The sequence below is a fragment of the Coregonus clupeaformis genome, unplaced genomic scaffold (genome assembly GCF_020615455.1).
Source record: "Coregonus clupeaformis isolate EN_2021a unplaced genomic scaffold, ASM2061545v1 scaf3502, whole genome shotgun sequence".
Lineage (NCBI taxonomy): Eukaryota > Metazoa > Chordata > Actinopteri > Salmoniformes > Salmonidae > Coregonus > Coregonus clupeaformis.
In genome coordinates, this window is record NW_025536956.1 from 377 (window position 1) to 17663 (window position 17287).

General features: G+C 42.9%; 1 protein-coding gene and 1 pseudogene across 1 annotated transcript in view; both read left to right on the forward strand.

Annotated features, from left to right (window-relative positions):
• Positions 1–3054: 3054 nt before the first annotated feature.
• LOC123490148 lies at positions 3055–7000 on the forward strand (annotated as a pseudogene).
• A 5652-nt stretch (positions 7001–12652) lies between these two features.
• LOC123490147 (diacylglycerol kinase iota-like) overlaps positions 12653–17287 on the forward strand; it is a gene marked incomplete at its 3' end in the record, with an annotated part of 29521 nt that continues 24886 nt past the window's right edge. Inside the window, exon 1 of the mRNA XM_045220291.1 lies at positions 12653–13204. Coding sequence (XP_045076226.1) covers positions 12972–13204 — 233 coding nt within the window. The remainder of the gene's footprint in view (positions 13205–17287) is intronic.

Sequence of the window (17287 nt, forward strand, 5' to 3'; positions counted from 1 at the left end):
AAACCCAAATTGGTCTCACGGACAAGTTCTGGCCTGGTTTAGATCCTACCTGTCGGAAAGATATCAGTTTGTCTCTGTGAATGGTCTGTCCTCCGACAAATCAACCGTACATTTCGGTGTTCCTCAAGGTTCCGTTTGGGACCACTATTGTTTTCACTATATACTTTACCTCTTGGGGATGTTATTAAAACATAATGTTAACTTTCACTGCTATACGGATGACACACAGCTGTACATTTCAATGAAACATGGTGAAGCCCCAAAATTGCCTCGCTAGAAGCCTGTGTTTCAGACATAAGGGAAGTGGATGGCTGAAAACTTTTTACTTTAAACTCGGACAAAACAGAGATGCTTGTTCTAGGTCCCAAGAAACAAAGAGATCTTCTGTTAAATCTGACAATTCATCTAGATGGTTGTAAAGTCGTCTCAAATAAAACTGTGAAGGACCTGGGTGTTACTCTTGACCTGATCTCTCTTTTGCGAACATATCAAGACTGTTTCAAGGACAGCTTTTTTCCATCTACGTAACATTGCAAAATCAGGGAAATTTTCTTCGTCCAAAAATGATGCAGAAAAATTAATCCATGCATTTGTTACTTCTAGGTTAGACTACTGCAATGCTCTATTTTCCCGCTACCCGGATAAAGCACTAAATAAACTTCAGTTAGTGCTAAATACGGCTGCTAGAATCCTGACTAGAACCAAGAAATTTGATCATATTACTCCAGTGCTAGCTTCCCTACACTGGCTTCCTGTTAAGGCAAGGGCTGATTTCAAGGTTTTACTGTTAACCTATAAAGCGTTACATGGGCTTGCTCCTACCTATCTTTCCGAGTTGGTCCTGCCGTACATACCAATACGTACGCTACGGTCACAAGACGCAGCCTCCTAATTGTCCCTAGAATTTCTAAGCGTTAACAGCGGGAGGCAGGGCTTTCTCCTATAGATCTCCATTTTTGTGGAACAGTCTGCTACCCATGTGAGAGACGCAGACTCGGTCTCAACCTTTAGTCTTTACTGAAGACTTATCTCTTCAGTAGGTCATATGATTGAGTGTAGTCTGGCCCAGGAGTGAAGGTGAACCCGGAAGGCTGGAGCAACGCAGCCCTTGCTGTCTCTGCCGGGCGGTTCCCTCTCCACTGGGGTTCTCTGCCTCTAACCCTGTTGCAGGGGCTGAGTCACTGGCTTGCTGGTGCTCTTTCTTGCCGTCCCTGGGAGGGGTGCGTCACTTGAGTGGGTTGAGTTACTGACGTGATCTTCCTGTCTGGGTTCGCCCCCTTGGTTTGTGCTGTGGTGGAGACCTCTGTGGGCTATACTCGGCCTTGTCTCAGGATTGTAAGTTGGTGGTTGGGGATATCCCTCTAGTGGTGCGGGGGCTGTGCTTTGGCGGAGTGGGTGGGGTTATATCCTTCCTGTTTGGCCCTGTCCGGGGTTTCTTCGGATGGGGCCACAGTGTCTCGGACCGCTCCTGTCTCAGCCTCCAGTATTTATGCTGCAGTAGTTTATGTGTCGGGGGGCTGGGGTTAGTTGGTTATACCTGGAGTACTTCTCTGTCTTATCCAGTGTCCTGTGTGAATTTAAGTATGCTCTCTAATTCTCTCGTTCTCTCTTTCTCTCTGAGAACCTGAGCCCTAGGACCCGTCAGGACTACCGGGCATGATGACACCTTGCTGTCCCCAGTCCGCCTGGCCTTGCTGCTATTCCAGTTTCAACTGTTCTGCCTGCGGCTAGCGAAACCCCTACCTGTCCCAGACCTGCTGTTTTCAACTCTTTAATGATCGGCTATGAAAAAGCCAACTGAGACCTGAGCCCTAGGACCATACGTCGGGACTACCGTCCGTGGTGACTCCTTGCTGTCCCCAGTCCGCCTGGCCTTGCTGCGATTCCAGTTTCAACTGTTCTGCCTGCGGTTTGGCGAACCCCTACCTGTCCCAGACCTGCTGTTTTCAACTCTTAATGATCGGCTATGAAAAGCCAACTGAGATTTATTCCCTGATTATTATTTGACCATGCTTGTCACTTATGAACATTTTTGAACATCTTGGCATGGTTCTGTTATAATCTCCACCCGGCACAGCCAGAAGAGGACTGGCCACCCTCATAGCCTGGTTCCTCTCTAGGTTTCTTCCTAGGCTTTCAGCCTTTCTAGGGGAGTTTTCCTAGCCACCGTGCTTCTACACCTGCATTACTAGCTGTTTGGGGTTTTAGGCTGGGTTTCTGTACAGCACTTCGAGATATTAGCTGATGTAAGAAGGGCTATATAAAATAAAATTGATTGATTGATTTTATTGATGGCAGTTTTAATGGACCGTGATGAGATCCTGAGGCCCATTGTCGTGCCATTCATCCACCGCCATCACCTCATGTTTCAACATGATAATGCACAAGGATCTGTACACAATTCCTGGAAGCTGAAAATGTCCCAGTTCTTCCATTGCCTGCATATTCACCAGACAGTCACCTATTGAGTGTGTTTGGGATGCTCTGGATCGCCGTTTACGACAGCATGTTTCCAGTTCCAGCCAATATCCAGCAACTTCACACAGCCATTGAAGAGGGTGGGACAACATTCCACAGGCCACAATCAACAGGCTGATCAACTCTATGCGAAGGAGATGTGTGTCGCTGCATGAGGGCAAATGGTGGTCACACCAGATACTGACTGGTTTTCTGATCCACGCCCCTACTTAAAAAAAAAAAAAAAGTTATCTGTGACCAATAGATGCATATCTGTATTCCCAGTCATGTGAAATCCAGAGATTAGGGGCTAATTAATTTATTTCAATTTGACTGATTTCGCCCTTATATGAACTGTAACTCAGTAAAATCTTTGAAGTTGTTGCATGTTGCATTTATATTTTTGTTCAGTATAGTTACTATGCAGGCAGATCAGTGTTGTGCTGCTCTGAGGACCCGTTCTGGCCACTGATGGATGATGATGACATTAAGTACAATCCAATGTGTAAGGTCTGTAAATGTTAGTGTTGATGAGTCTCTAGAGATGTTTGTAAGTGCTGTAACCTGTGTGTGTGTTTTCCCTCACCCGTTCTGGAGTCTCTGCAGATGCCCCCCACCCCTCCCTCCTCCCACAGCAGTGACTCAGATGGCAGTCAGAGCCCGGTACATGCCAGCACCCCCAGAGCCCCTCCACCCCCTCCTCTCCCCTTGGCCCTTCGCCCTCTCAGGCTGGCCTCAAGGTGTCTCTGCGCACACCCTCCTCCCTCTCCAACTCCCCTCTTCTCACCGCCCCACACGTAAGTACAACACAGACTGGGACCAGGGATTCACTGAAAAGATACAGGGACCCTATTGGCATAATATGAATCATTCCTACCTTCCTTCAGGTAATTACTGATCTGAGAGATTGGATAAGTTAATGCAAGGTTATTACCCTATTGTGTTCACCAATCCAACCTGGTCAGATCAGTGACAACCTCAAGCGAAGGAATGAGCAATGGAACTATTCAGATAACAGATAAGAGGAAGTCACTGAAATAAGATACAGTATGTCAGTTTATCAGATGGGCTCTTATGACACCTCCTCTCCCTCTTCCCCCCTCCTCCTCCTCCCCCTGTAGAAGGCTGGCAGGGCTCTGGCCCCCTCTCCTGCTGACAGAGGAAGAGAGGGAGAACCCTGGTTGCTGAGGGTTATCCTGTTCCCACCAAGCTGCCCCTGTCCAAGGCGGAGGAGAAAGCCCTGAAGAAGATACGTAGGAAGATAAAGAACAGAGGTGGGAAGAATTCCATATGTGTTATTTAATAGTTTTGATGTCTTCACTATTATTCTACAATGTAGAACATAGTCAAAATAAAGAAAAACCCTTGAATGAGTAGGTGTGTCCGAAGGTTTGGACACACTACCAGTCAAAAGTTTGGATACACCTACTCATTCAAGGGTTTTTTCTTTATTTTTACTATTTTTTTACATTGTAGAATAGTAGTGAAGACACCAAAACTATTACATAACACATATGGAATCATGTAGTAACCAAAAGTGTTAAACAAATAAAAATATATTTTATATTTGAGATTCTTCAAATAGCCACCCTTTGCCTTGATGACAGCTTTACATGGTGGTGGCAGCATCATGCTGTGGGGATGTTTTTTCATCGGCAGGGACTGGGAAACTGGTCAGAATTGAAAGAATGATGGATGGCGCTAAATACAGGGAAATTCTTGAGGGGAAACCTGTTTCAGTCATCCAGAGATTTGAGACTGGGACGGAGGTTCACCTTCCAGCAGGACAATGACTCTAAGCATACTGCTAAAGAAACGCTTGAGTGGTTTAAGGGGGAAACATTTAAATGTATTGGAATGGCCAAGTCAAAGCCCAGACCTCAATCCAATTGAGAATCTGTGGTATGACTTAAAGATTGCTGAACACCAGCGGAACCCATCCAACTTGAAGGAGCTGGAGCAGTTTTGCCTTGAATAATGGGCAAAATCCCAGTGGCTAGATGTGCCAAGCTTACAGAGACATACCCCAATTGACTTGCAGCTGTAATTGCTGCAAGAGGTGGCTCTACAAAGTATTGACTTTGGGGGGGGTGAATAGTTATGCACGCTCAAGTTTTTTGTTTTTTTGTCTTATTTCTTGTTTGATTCACAATCAAAAATATTTTGCATCTTCAAAGTGGTAGGCATGTTGTATAAATCTAATGATACAAACCCCCCAAAATAGCAATTTTAATTCCTGGTTGTAAGGCAACAAAATAGGAAAAATGCCAAGGGGAGGTGAATACTGCAAGCCACTGTGTGTATATATATATATATATATATATATATATATATATATATATATATATATATATATATATATATATATATATATATATATATATCGCTTTCTATTTCCTCCTGTGCCAGAAATGTAATAACACACTTCAAATTGATACATTGATGTCACTGTACTCACTTCCGTGAGCCATAGCTTGCGTAATTTCGACATCCTTTCTTTCAGATCTCTGCTCAAGAGAGCCGCAGAAAGAAGAAAGAGTACATGGACGCCCTGGAGAAGAAGTGAGTTTCTTTCATGATGTGCTCATTCAATTAGGAAATCAAATGGATTTTTCTATTTCTTTGGTAATTAATTAGCCGCATTATCAATGATATAGATAATGACTTTATTATGACAATGACAATTCATCCACAAATCTCAAAGTGCTTTTACAGGCATACAGTAGTAACTGCTGTCAAAGCATTGTCTCCCCTACTTATTACGCCTACCCGTCACTGACCTTAATTCCCCTCTTTGTCCACAGGGTGGAGAACTGCTCCAATGAGAACAGCAGAGCTGCGCAGGAAAGTGGAGAATCTGGAGTGTACCAACAAGTAAGAGACATACATTACATAGTGCTCTGGGGGACGTTTTGTGCTTCATCCTTTCCTACATTATTAATCCAACCTTGTAAAATTAGCACACAGTTCACTGAGTCTAAACGGATCGTTAAGGTTTTTTTTTTTTATGTGTGTGTGCACGAATGCACACACTGTTACATTGTCTGTGAAGTCATATGTTAGCCCAGTGAAGTGTGTGTGTGTGTGTGAATGAGTGCGTGTGTTTTGTCTTCAGCAGGGTGTGTGTGTTTGTGAGTGAGTCTATGACTAAGCTCTGACCCCATCTTTACCTTCTTCTCCCCTCTCCCCTCGGTCCCTCGTCCCCTCTTCCTAGGGACTCTAATACAACAGCTGCTCTCTCTGCAGGCAGTGGTGGCAGGAAGGTTCCCGCTCCTGCAAAGTCACTGGCACCCAGACCTCCTCCTGCCTCATGGTGAGACTCCCCAACACAACGCTCAGCCCCTGTGTGTGTTTGTGCTTGCGTGTGCGTTGTGTGTGTGTGTGTGTGTCTGCGAGCATTTTGTTTCATATTGATTGGATACCCTTTTGTTTTTCATTTTATATAACTCCCGCATGCTCTGTGTGTCAGCTGTTGTGGGCTATCTTGTCCTTTTCATGTAAATGCTTGACTGTGGCGCTAATGACATATATTAGGTGTGTGTGTGTGTGTGTGTGTGTGTGTGTCTAGGTGGTGGCGCTGTGTTTCGCTGTGTTCCTAGGGAGTTTCTACCCCAGCCTGGGTCCCTGCTCCTCCATCACAGAGACTAGCTCTCCAGGGGCATGGCCATGCAGGAGTCTTACACTGCTACAGGTGCTGTGTACACACACACGTGCCACAACACAGTCATTACATTGCTTCATGTTTCACGGATTAATGCTGACATTTTTGACGTTGTGTGTGTGTGGCATTAGCTCTGAATCTCTGAGTGCTGAGGGACTAGCAGTGTTCTGTAATCCTACCAGTCATACACACACACACACACACACACCTTTGGAGTGTTTTTGGCTGGCCTCCTGGAAGAGTGTACACTTGAATTTCATTATTTCCCATTCAGAGGGACTATCATTAGTATGATTTAAAACTAGCAATGCAGCCATTTTATGATGATTGATCTTGCTCCCCTACCGCTCTTCTCCCTCCCACACACAGCCTGTTTGCCACAGAGCCCAGTATTAGTGTTGCTGGCAGTCCGCCCTAGAACAATCTGAATGTAGTATGTGTACAGAGCAAGGTTTACTGTTGGTAGGGTTAGTTTTATGTTTAATCCATTTCATAAGACTTCATTTGTAAATCTTGTTAAGAGGGTTACAGGGTTGTAGGATTGCATTAGTAGGAGACTTGATCATATCAAAGGATTATACCGTCCCTAAAAACCAAAAGACATTTCAACAAAGAAAGATGTAAAAGATTAAGATGGTACTCAATGACATGCCTTTCTCCTTCGTGGACATGATGTGATCAGATAGGTGATGTTTTACCCGTGATCCTTCACAGTGAAGTCCAGGAGCCTGCTGTCCTATGAGGAGAGAGGGGCTGGACCGAGCCACACCTTCTGGGTCTGGGTGGGGACTATCCTGACCAATTGGAGAGGGCCCACAGTTGTCATGGCAGTGTGGCGCTCTGAGAAAAGCAGCAGAGGGAGAGGAGTCACACAGTGCCTGAGACACGCCCACCTTTCAGCAACAGCAGGATACGAATACACAGAAACCCCTGCTATTAGACCTGCACAGGTAACAGACACACACACACACACACACACACACACACACACACACACACACACACACGTACTCACGCACACACACACACTTATGGCAGGCGATGATATCAGAGACTGTATGAGACAGAAAAACTGTTTTTGACAGGATTTGGGGTATTGATGTCAGTAAAAGTTTAGTACTGTAGTTTCTTATTTGTTAGTCTCTCTTCTGTCCCAGGTCTCTGGAGCAGAGGGGAACGACAGCAGTAAAATCATAGAGCTGGAGAGGACAGTCAATGAGACATCATAGGGTCTACCTCTGACCCCTCACCCCCTGACCTTTGACCTTCCCTCTGCAGGAGCAGGAGACGGAGGCTCTCTCTGTATTTATAGAATCTTTTGGATATCTTTATTATTTTATCGTATGTAGTTGTTCTTTTATATTGTGTTTTTATTCCATTCCAATAGTACACCACCTTTTGATATATTTTTTGTGTTCATACTTTGTTTTTATTTAGCCTTTATTTGTTTTACTTCTTTATATATGTTATGACATGCTTTGCTTTAGGCATTATGCTCTGTTATATTTGGAGTGAGTGGTATTTTTTCCAGTATTTCTATGGTGATATTCCCCTTCATGTGATGGTGGTGCTATGAGAGTGGGCCCCTTTGGCTCTTTGAATACCCTGCTGATGTCTTCACAGTAATAATATCAAATGCTCTTTTCTTTCCATATTGGTTTCCTATTGATGTTGTCAGGATGAATTCAGAATATCACACTGTCCTTAAATATGATTATCTATCAAAAAGCCAAAGGTCTTCGTAGCAAATCCTATTTTGTAAATATAAATAATAACATAATAACGTCAGCCTACATGTGTGAGGTCAGTAAAGCTGATGTTGACCGTTTTACTCTGATGTTAATCTATGGTTGTATGTTGAGACGACCAAGCTTTATAATACAGCATTATGACAAAGTACTTTATACCAGATAATGTGTGTGGGGAATGTGTTGTTTTCTGAACTAAGTTACTTTCTTGCTGGAGCAAACACCATGGTGGCCTTGTGACATGTAATGAACCAGGATGATGTTTCTGCTGGTTATAGTCTCTACCACCTACACTGTCTCACACATACACATACACACAGATGAATAGAACCATAAGCGCTTTCTTCATTGGCCTGCACCCCGCAATCAATCCACTCACTGTTGTCCCCAAAGAGTCCATTTTATTCTTGTTTATTGTATATAAACTGTAGAGTCACATTTTGCCTCCACAGGACCCATCTTTGTCTTTATGGGTTCAGTCCTTTTTGGTTTTTGCTTAAAACAAATAAATATTTTCCGTAGTAAAAGCATCAACTGCCGTGTAAGATTATCCTGCTTTGAAGTGTCATTGAAGAAATGTACTGTGTGTTTGAGACTGCAAGCATACACTCACTGTGAACGTGTGTCAGTCAATGACATAAGCGTGAGAAGTCGTACTAAGCCCATCCCAAAGGTTTGGCCACCAGCCATTCAAATGTGGTTCTCAACTGGTTTTGCCTCAGGACCCAAATAGAACCAGATTGTCTCAGGCGCAATCAATATTCGGATGGCAAATGTTTCAATACTATATTGATAGTAAATGTTCAAATTATATGACGGAACAACAGTCCCTCATTTTTCATTGTCAATAATTCCATTTTGCACATTCTTGATGAAGAATGTTAAACTCACTGGTTTGAGACTGCAAAATCAACCAAATAGTTCTGCTGATTTCTACACACTTTCTACCTGGTTTTAGTTGTTTCAGTTCAGACTGGAGTGTTTGTTTTTATTTTTTATCAGACACTCTCCCTAGTTGAGAATCGCTGTTTTAACCCACACTTCTAATGTTAAAACAAATTACAGCTCTGCCTCTGGGACGACCGGGTCTGTGGACACAACTGGTGTGTGTGTGTGAAAGCGTGACTGTGCGTGCGTATATGCACATTTCTGCGTGTGTGCGTTTTGTAAAATGTTGTGTCTGTCTCCCTGATTATTCTTTTTACCCCAAATCACATTAACCTAATTGTGTTAAGGCAAAATGTTCAGATAGGGTGATTTGCTAGAATGAAAGTCTCATGGTTGGGAGGTTGGATAATAACCGTTTTACAGAAACACATAAAAACAGACTGACAGAATCAGATGCAATTTGTCAAATTTACTATAAAAGCAAAAGCATGCTTTCCATTCCTCAACTAATTGGTCATTTCTCTATTCATTCCCATATTGGGTTATAATGATGCAACTGATATGTCAATTCTGGCAAATGCCAGATGGGCTGAGCCATTTTTCTGTTGGGTGGGCTGGTCGAAATGGACATAAGAATAAAACAATGAGCAAGGTGATGGCCAGCGGCCCATGGGCCTTTAAAAAAAAAAAAAAAAACACATCTCTGGTATACTCACCTACAGTGGGGCAAAAAAGTATTTAGTCAGCCACCAATTGTGCAAGTTCTCCCACTTAAAAAGATGAGAGAGGCCTGTAATTTTCATCATAGGTACACGTCAACTATGACAGACAAATTGAGAAAAAAAAATCCAGAAAATCCCATTGTAGGATTTTTAATGAATTTATTTGCAAATTATGGTGGAAAATAAGTATTTGGTCACCTACAAACAAGCAAGATTTCTGGCTCTCACAGACCTGTAACTTCTTCTTTAAGAGGCTCCTCTGTCCTCCACTGTTACCTGTTTAATGGCACCTGTTTGAACTTGTTATCAGTATAAAGACACCTGTCCAAGCAACCTCAAACAGTCACACTCCAAACTTCACAATGGCCAAGACCAAAGAGCTGTCAAAGGACACCAAAACAAAATTGTAGACCTGCACCAGGCTGGGAAGACTGAATCTGCAACAGGTAAGCAGCTTGGTTTGAAGAAATCAACTGTGGGAGCAATTATTAGGAAATGGAAGACATACAAGACCACTGATAATCTCCCTCGATCTGGGGCTCCATGCAGATCTCACCCGTGGGGTCAAAATGATCACAAGAACGGTGAGCAAAAATCCCAGAACCACACGGGGGGACCTAGTGAATGACCTGCTGAGAGCTGGGACCAAAGTAACAAAGCCAACCATCAGTAACACACTACGCCGCCAGGGGACTCAAATCCTGCAGTGCGGACGTGTCCCCCTGCTTAAGCCAGTACATGTCCAGGCCCGTCTGAAGTGCATTTGGATGATCCAGAAGAGGATTGGGAGAATGTCATATGGTCAGATGAAACCAAAATATAACTTTTGGTAAAAACTCAACTCGTCATGTTTGGAGGACAAAGAATGCTGAGTTGCAGCCAAAGAACACCATACCTACTGTGAAGCATGGGGTTGGAAACATCATGCTTTGGGGCTGTTTTTCTGCAAAGGGACCAGGACGACTGATCCGTGTAAAGGAAAGAATGAATGGGGCCATGTATCGTGGAGATTTTGAGTGAAACCCTCCTTCCATCAGCAAGGGCATTGAAGATGAAACGTGGCTGGGTCTTTCAGCATGACAATGATCCCAAACACACCGCCCGAGCAACGAAGGAGTGGCTTCGTAAGAAGCATTTCAAGGTCCTGGAGTGGCCTAGCCAGTCTCCAGATCTCAACCCCATAGAAAATCTTTGGAGGGAGTTGAAAGTCTGTGTTGCCCAGCGACAGCCCCAAAACATCACTGCTCTAGAGGAGATCTGCATGGAGGAATGGGCCAAAATACCAGCAACAGTGTGTGAAAACCTTGTGAAGACTTACAGAAAACGTTTGACCTGTGTCATTGCCAACAAAGGGTATATAACAAAGTATTGAGAAACTTTTGTTATTGACCAAATACTTATTTTCCACCATCATATGCCAATAAATTCATTAAAAATCCTACAATGTGATTTTCTGGATTTTTTTTTCTAATTTTGTCTGTCATAGTTGACGTGTACCTGTGATGAAAATTACAGGCCTCTCTCATCTTTTTAAGTGGGAGAACTTGCACAATTGGTGGCTGACTAAATACTTTTTTTCCCCACTGTATAATAAGCGTTTGGCTGATCAGTAAAAAACTGAAAGGGGGCCTATAAAGGTAGAAAGAGTGCATTCTACACTATCACCTCACTCCCCAAAAATGTGGGGTGGCTAAAACGATGATTTGGTCAAACAGTAAAGTATATTATCCTCATGATTCCTCTAATGAAAGTGTCTGTGCCCTTGCTGGGGCCTGCTGCTGTGAGTAGCATGCCACTCTCCTATCTCCCCTTCAGCTCGAAAGACAAATATGTTCTGATTGCATAACATTTAAAAATGCAATTGCGGAAAAAACACAGTTTGGAAGCTTCGTCCCCTTGTTCCTGACAAAGAGAGGATGGTCTCAGCTTTCTGTAGGTGTAATTTTATTTTATCAACTCTCAATATTCAGCTCAATATCAACTATTTTACAACCAAGATATTTGATATGGTTTTATGATATGGACCGGCGCGCGCGCGAAATACGCACCAGATATTGCGAGGGCATAGGCCTATAGGTCTCATGGGTAGGACATAAAATGTACTGTTGGATGAATACATGACTACTAGCAGTGTGTATTATATTTAGAGTTAGTGATCTAATTAATGTGTTGTTTTTTTTCCCACTTCCTCAGGTTCTGGACCCCAAATGAATTATCCTATGAATGAGTTATTGCACATAAAGATGTATGTAATTAATATCTTTTGGAAAAAAGGAGGACATTCTGGGGTCCTATTTTGACTAGGGTGACCAGTCGTTCCTGATTTCTGGGGACAATACCCGATTTTAGTGGCCTGTCCCGGCTAGAGCTGTCCCTGAAATTGTCCCCGATTAGCCCTCAGAAAGAAAAAAGCAACTGAAGTTAAATTGAGGCAGATATTTAAATAATCAAACGCTGTATCCAATCATATTTGCATGTAAAAATGATGTCTACTGTACCAAACTCATTTGCTCCCGCGGTTTCGCCGCAGACCTTTTATGAGAACGTTTGATCAGTGTTACGTTGTAACCACCGCATGAACAACTATGCCCATGGCTAGAAAGTGCATCCAACAGCATAGGCTACCAAACTTGGGTGATTGTAAAATTACTAGAGGTGAAGTCGATTTCTGTGTTATAAATAATACAAGTATTTGAAAGTACTTTAGCGAAATTGTATAGTTTAATATAGTTCCATCCACGCCATAGTTTTTTTTTTTGTTTTTTGCACAGCTACTCTGGTCATCTTAATTTTGACAGTAAAATATAGCAACTGTAGTCTAATTGTCAACTCGAAATTCATGACAATCACTGGATTAGGTTGCACATCAAAATATCTTGAATCACGCATTCCTGCTTGGATGTGTTAGATGAAATAACTTATTTCTTGAATACCTCAGTAGTTTATGTATTGCACTTCTTAATAAAGGACTATGAATGACATTGTCTAACCAAATTATGGGCTGGTGCCACCAACAAAGTTAGTGGCACAAGTGACACCAGGGGGAAATTAGTTGGCTGTGGACACCGTGATGTTGGCTGGTGTGGATAAAATGCCAGGGCCGAATTCTTGTCCCAGTCTGCCCCTGCTTTGCCCTACTTTTACCATGGTGATGATGCTGCAGCAGAGTGAGGAGGAGCAGGAGTATCCCACAATGCCCTGGTCGGGGGCCGGAGATGGATGCTGCCTGCTGCACCCCGTGAGCTTCTGTTGAGCGGACTCTTGTTGTTGCCGCCGCAGCTCGTGCTGCCATTTCCAGACGGTCACCTCGCACTAGCCGTTCGCGATCACCAGCGCGTGCTCGACCGTGCGGCGAACACAAATCCCCGCCGCTTTGGGTCCCTTCAACAACCACGACCATAAAAAGGACGGACACTGTCTTCCAGCGATACCCACCGTATACCGTCTCTGTCTCCCGAAGTAGCCGCGGAGAGGGGGTCCAGTGCCAGCCGCAGCATGAGCATGGACCCCCTGGCCAAGCCCTGCCCGTCCCAGGCGGAGCACACCCTCGGGAACTTCAGCGGCCGGCTGACGGCGCTGGAAGCTGCTGGGGAGGACAGCGAGTCTGGCTGCGGCGAAGAGGAGGCCATGGGGGGCAGCGATACGTTCAGTAGCCTCGTCGAGATGGAGGTGGAGACGCTGGAGCAGAAATTAAAGGGTCTGGCTTTTAGGAAACAGACTTCGTATAGGTGAGTCAACGGTAGAAGTCTAGCCTTCAGGAATAAGGGCTAAACGCTATTTGGATAAAAACGAGGATTTAGACAGCAGGAGAGGAAGATAGGGTTAGAGGACTGTGGATCATTCTCTGCCCATTTACATTCACTTGGGCTGTTTGTTATTGACAAACATTGACAAAAAACACAATCGAACACACAAATAGAGAGAGAGAGCATTTGACAGCACACATATTTCCGACATACGGTCGTCTGAAATCCTGTATTTTTATTAATATGGTAGACTATTACATTATTAAATTGTGTTAACTATCACAGTAGGCTATTTCTCTCTGACTGAACCATGCATAGGCTGTAGCACACTGGCATTCTGACCTACTGTCCATAGTGTGTGTGCGAATGCGCATTGTTGTATTTTCTGTGTCGTTTTTTTATGTGTTGTCGTGTGTGGAGGGGGGAGGGGAGAGGGGGTTAGCTCTATTGATTTGCAGGCAGTGTGTGTGTTTGTGTGTGTGTGTGCTCTGTCGTCGTGATGTATGTATTCTCCCGCCGTGTGTGTAGGGCTGGCTATTCTCCGGAATGCCAGCTCGGATCCCCTTTTGAGACAGGCAGCTTCTGGGGTTGTGGAATTGGCTAATGAACAACAAAACTCACAGGAAGCTATAGCTTTCGTTCTGATTTAGTGAGAGATGGAGCGTGTCTGTGTGTGTGTGTGTGATCGTGCATAGCCTAGTGTGTGTGTGTGTGTGTGTGTGTGTGTGTGTGTGTGTGTGTGTGTGTGTGTGTCTGTCTGTCTGCCTCTTGTATTGGAAAACGGTTTGCTTTGGAGGTCAAATCAATATCGCCTAATGATTTGTTTGCCGTTTGGTTTGAGTGGAGAGATGTTAAAATCTTTAGTCTGTCTGTCTGTCTGTCTTCTGATTTGTAATAGCCATAGTGAATTAATGCATCATGATTACATGCAGCTCCTGTGTCTGTTTGGAGTCCAAGCTCACCATGGTCTATGTGTGTGATTCAAAGAAACCTGAGAAATGATACTGTTGAACATCAAAGGCTCTAAGTGTGTGTCTGTGTTTCTGTGTGTGTGTGTGTATGTGTGTGTGTGTGTGTGTGTGTGTGTGTAAAACAATGACTCCTTTCAGACCTGTAATACAGTTGAAGTCGGAAGTTTCGCATACACCTTAGCCAAATACATTTAAACTCAGTTTTTCACAATTCTGACATTTTAATCCTAGTAAAAATCCCAGTCTTAGGTCAGTTAGGATCACCACTTTATTTTAAGAATGTGAAATATCCGAATAATAGTAGAGAGAATGATTTATTTCAGCTTTTATTTCTTTCATCACATTCCCAGTGGGTCAGAAGTTTACATACACTCAATTAGTATTTGGTAGCATTGCCTTTTAATTGTTTAATTTGGGTCAAAGCGTTTCCGGTAGCCTTTCACAAGCTTCCCACAATAAGTTGGGTGAATTTTGGCCCATTCCTCCTGACAGAGCTGGTGTAACTGAGTCAGGTTTGTAGTTCTCCTTGCTCGACATGCTTTTTCAGTTCTGCCCACTATAGGATTGAGGTCAGGGCTTTGTGGTGGCCACTCCAATACCCTGACTTTGTTGTCCTTAAGCCATTTTGCCAGAACTTTGGAAGTATGCTTGGGGTCATTGTCCATTTGGAAGACCCATTTGCGACCAAGCTTTAACTTCCTGACTGATGTCTTGAAATGTTGCTTCAATATATCCACATAATTTTCCTTCCTCATGATGCCATCTATTTTGTGAAGTGCACCAGTCCCTCCTGCAGCAAAGCACCCCCACAGCATGATGCTGCCACCCCTGTGCTTCACGGTTGGGATGGTGTTCTTCGTCTTGCAAGCGTTCCCCTTTTTCCTCCAAACACAACGATGGTCATTATGGCCAAACAGTTCTATTTTTGTTTCATCAGACCAGAGGACATTTCTCCAAAAATATTTTGAAATTGCTCCCAAGGATGAACCAGACTTGTGGAGGTCTACAATTTTTTTTCTGAGGTCTTGGCTGATTTCTTTTGATTTTCCCATGATGTCAAGCAAAGAGGCACTGAGTTTGAAGGTAGGCCTTGAAATACATCCACAGGTACACCTCCAATTGACTCAAATGATGTCAATTAGCCTATCAGAAGCTTCTAAAACCATGCCATCATATTCTGGAATTTTCCAAGCTGTTTAAAGGCACAGTCAACTAAGTGAATGTAAACTTCTGACCCACTGGAATTGTGATACAGTGAATTATAAATGAAATAATCTGTCTGTAAACAATCGTTGGAAAAATGACTTGTGTCATGCACAAAGTAGATGTCCTAACCGACTTGCCAAAACTATAGTTTGTTAACAAGAAATTTGTGGAGTGGTTGAAAAACAAGTTTTAATGACTCCAACCTAAGTGTATGTAAACTTCAGAGTTCAACTGTATGTATCCCCTTCACCAGTCTGTAATGGTGACACTGCCCTCAGGGGGCAGACCACAGCTGGAGAGTGTGTGTAGTGTGGTAATCAGGCAGTGAGTGTGTTTGTGTGTCTATGTGTGAGTGAGTTGAGTGGGTGAGTGAGTGAGGGTGAGTATCTATGAGGTAGGTATTTGTGTGTGTGAAGGACAGAGAGTGTAAGAGACAGAGATAGTGAGATAGATCTCAATGCTTCTACATCTGCATTTCTTGCTGTTTGGGGTTTTAGTCTGGGTTTCTGTATAGGCACTTTTTGACATCAGCTTTATAAATACATTTGATTGATATAGACAGACAGACAGACAGACAGACAGACAGACAGACAGACAGACAGACAGACAGACAGACAGACAGATATATATATATATATATATATATATATATATATATATATAGAAAAAAAGTGAGAATAGAGAGAGAGTGTACAGTGTGTTGTATCCCCATTATTGAGCTGACTCCCGCTGAGTGAGTGGTCACACAGGACTGTGTTCCCAAAAAGCTCTGAGTCCTTTCATTTATTCTGAGACGTCTCTGTCTGCTACGCATAAATAAACATCCCTCAGACATCCAGCGTGTGTGTACAGTATGTGTGCAGTGGTGGAAAAAGTACCTAATTGTCATACTTGAGTAAAAGTAAAGATACCTTAGTAGAAAATGACTCAAGTAAAAGTGAAAGTCACCCAGTAAAATACTATTTGAGTAAAAGTCTAAAAGTATTTGGTTTTAAATATACTTAAGTATCAAAAGTAAATGTAATTGCTAAAATATACTTAAGTATCAAAAGTAAAAGTAAACATAATTTAAAATGTCTTATATTAAGCAAACCAGATGGTACCATTTTCTTGTTTATTATTTATTTACGGATAGTCAGGGGCACACTCCCAACACTCAGACATCATATACAAACAAAGAATGTGTGTTTAATGAGTCCGCCAGATCAAAGGCAGTAGGGATGACCAGGGATGTTCTCTTGATAAGTGCGTGAATTTGACCATTTTCATGTCCCACTAAGCATTCAAAATGTAACGAGTACTTTTGGGTGTCAGGGAAAATTTATGGAGTAAAAAGTACATTATTTTCATTAGGAATGTAGTGAAGTAAAAGTAAATTTAGTCAAAAAGATCAATAGTAAAGTAAAGTACAGATACCCCAAAAAACGACTGAAGTAGTACTTTAAAGTATTTTTACTTAAGTACTTTACACCACTGTATGTGTGAGAGAGTGAATTGATGATTGTGTCATGGCCCTTTATGGGAAATACTGTGCAATTAACCCATTCACACACTCAACACTCTTCAACTGACTCACTGAAACTGACTCTCTTTAACTTATGTATCCGCCATAGAAACTCTAAAAATTACTGCAGCGTGTGTGGGTCTGTGAGTGACTGCGTGTTCGCAAGTGTGTTTGCGCTTGTGCATGTGTGTGTGTACTCGAGTGTGTGTTTGCATGTGTTCGCATGTGTGTTTGTCTGTGTTGTATGTGGGGTAACCTATCTCCCAGAGGAGGATGTTCAAAGCCTTTCTCTCTCATGTGGGATAAATCATTTTTACTTCATCTCCCAATTAGAGATGGTGTTCATCTCCAACCAGGACCCCAACAACAGAGAGAAGATTAACA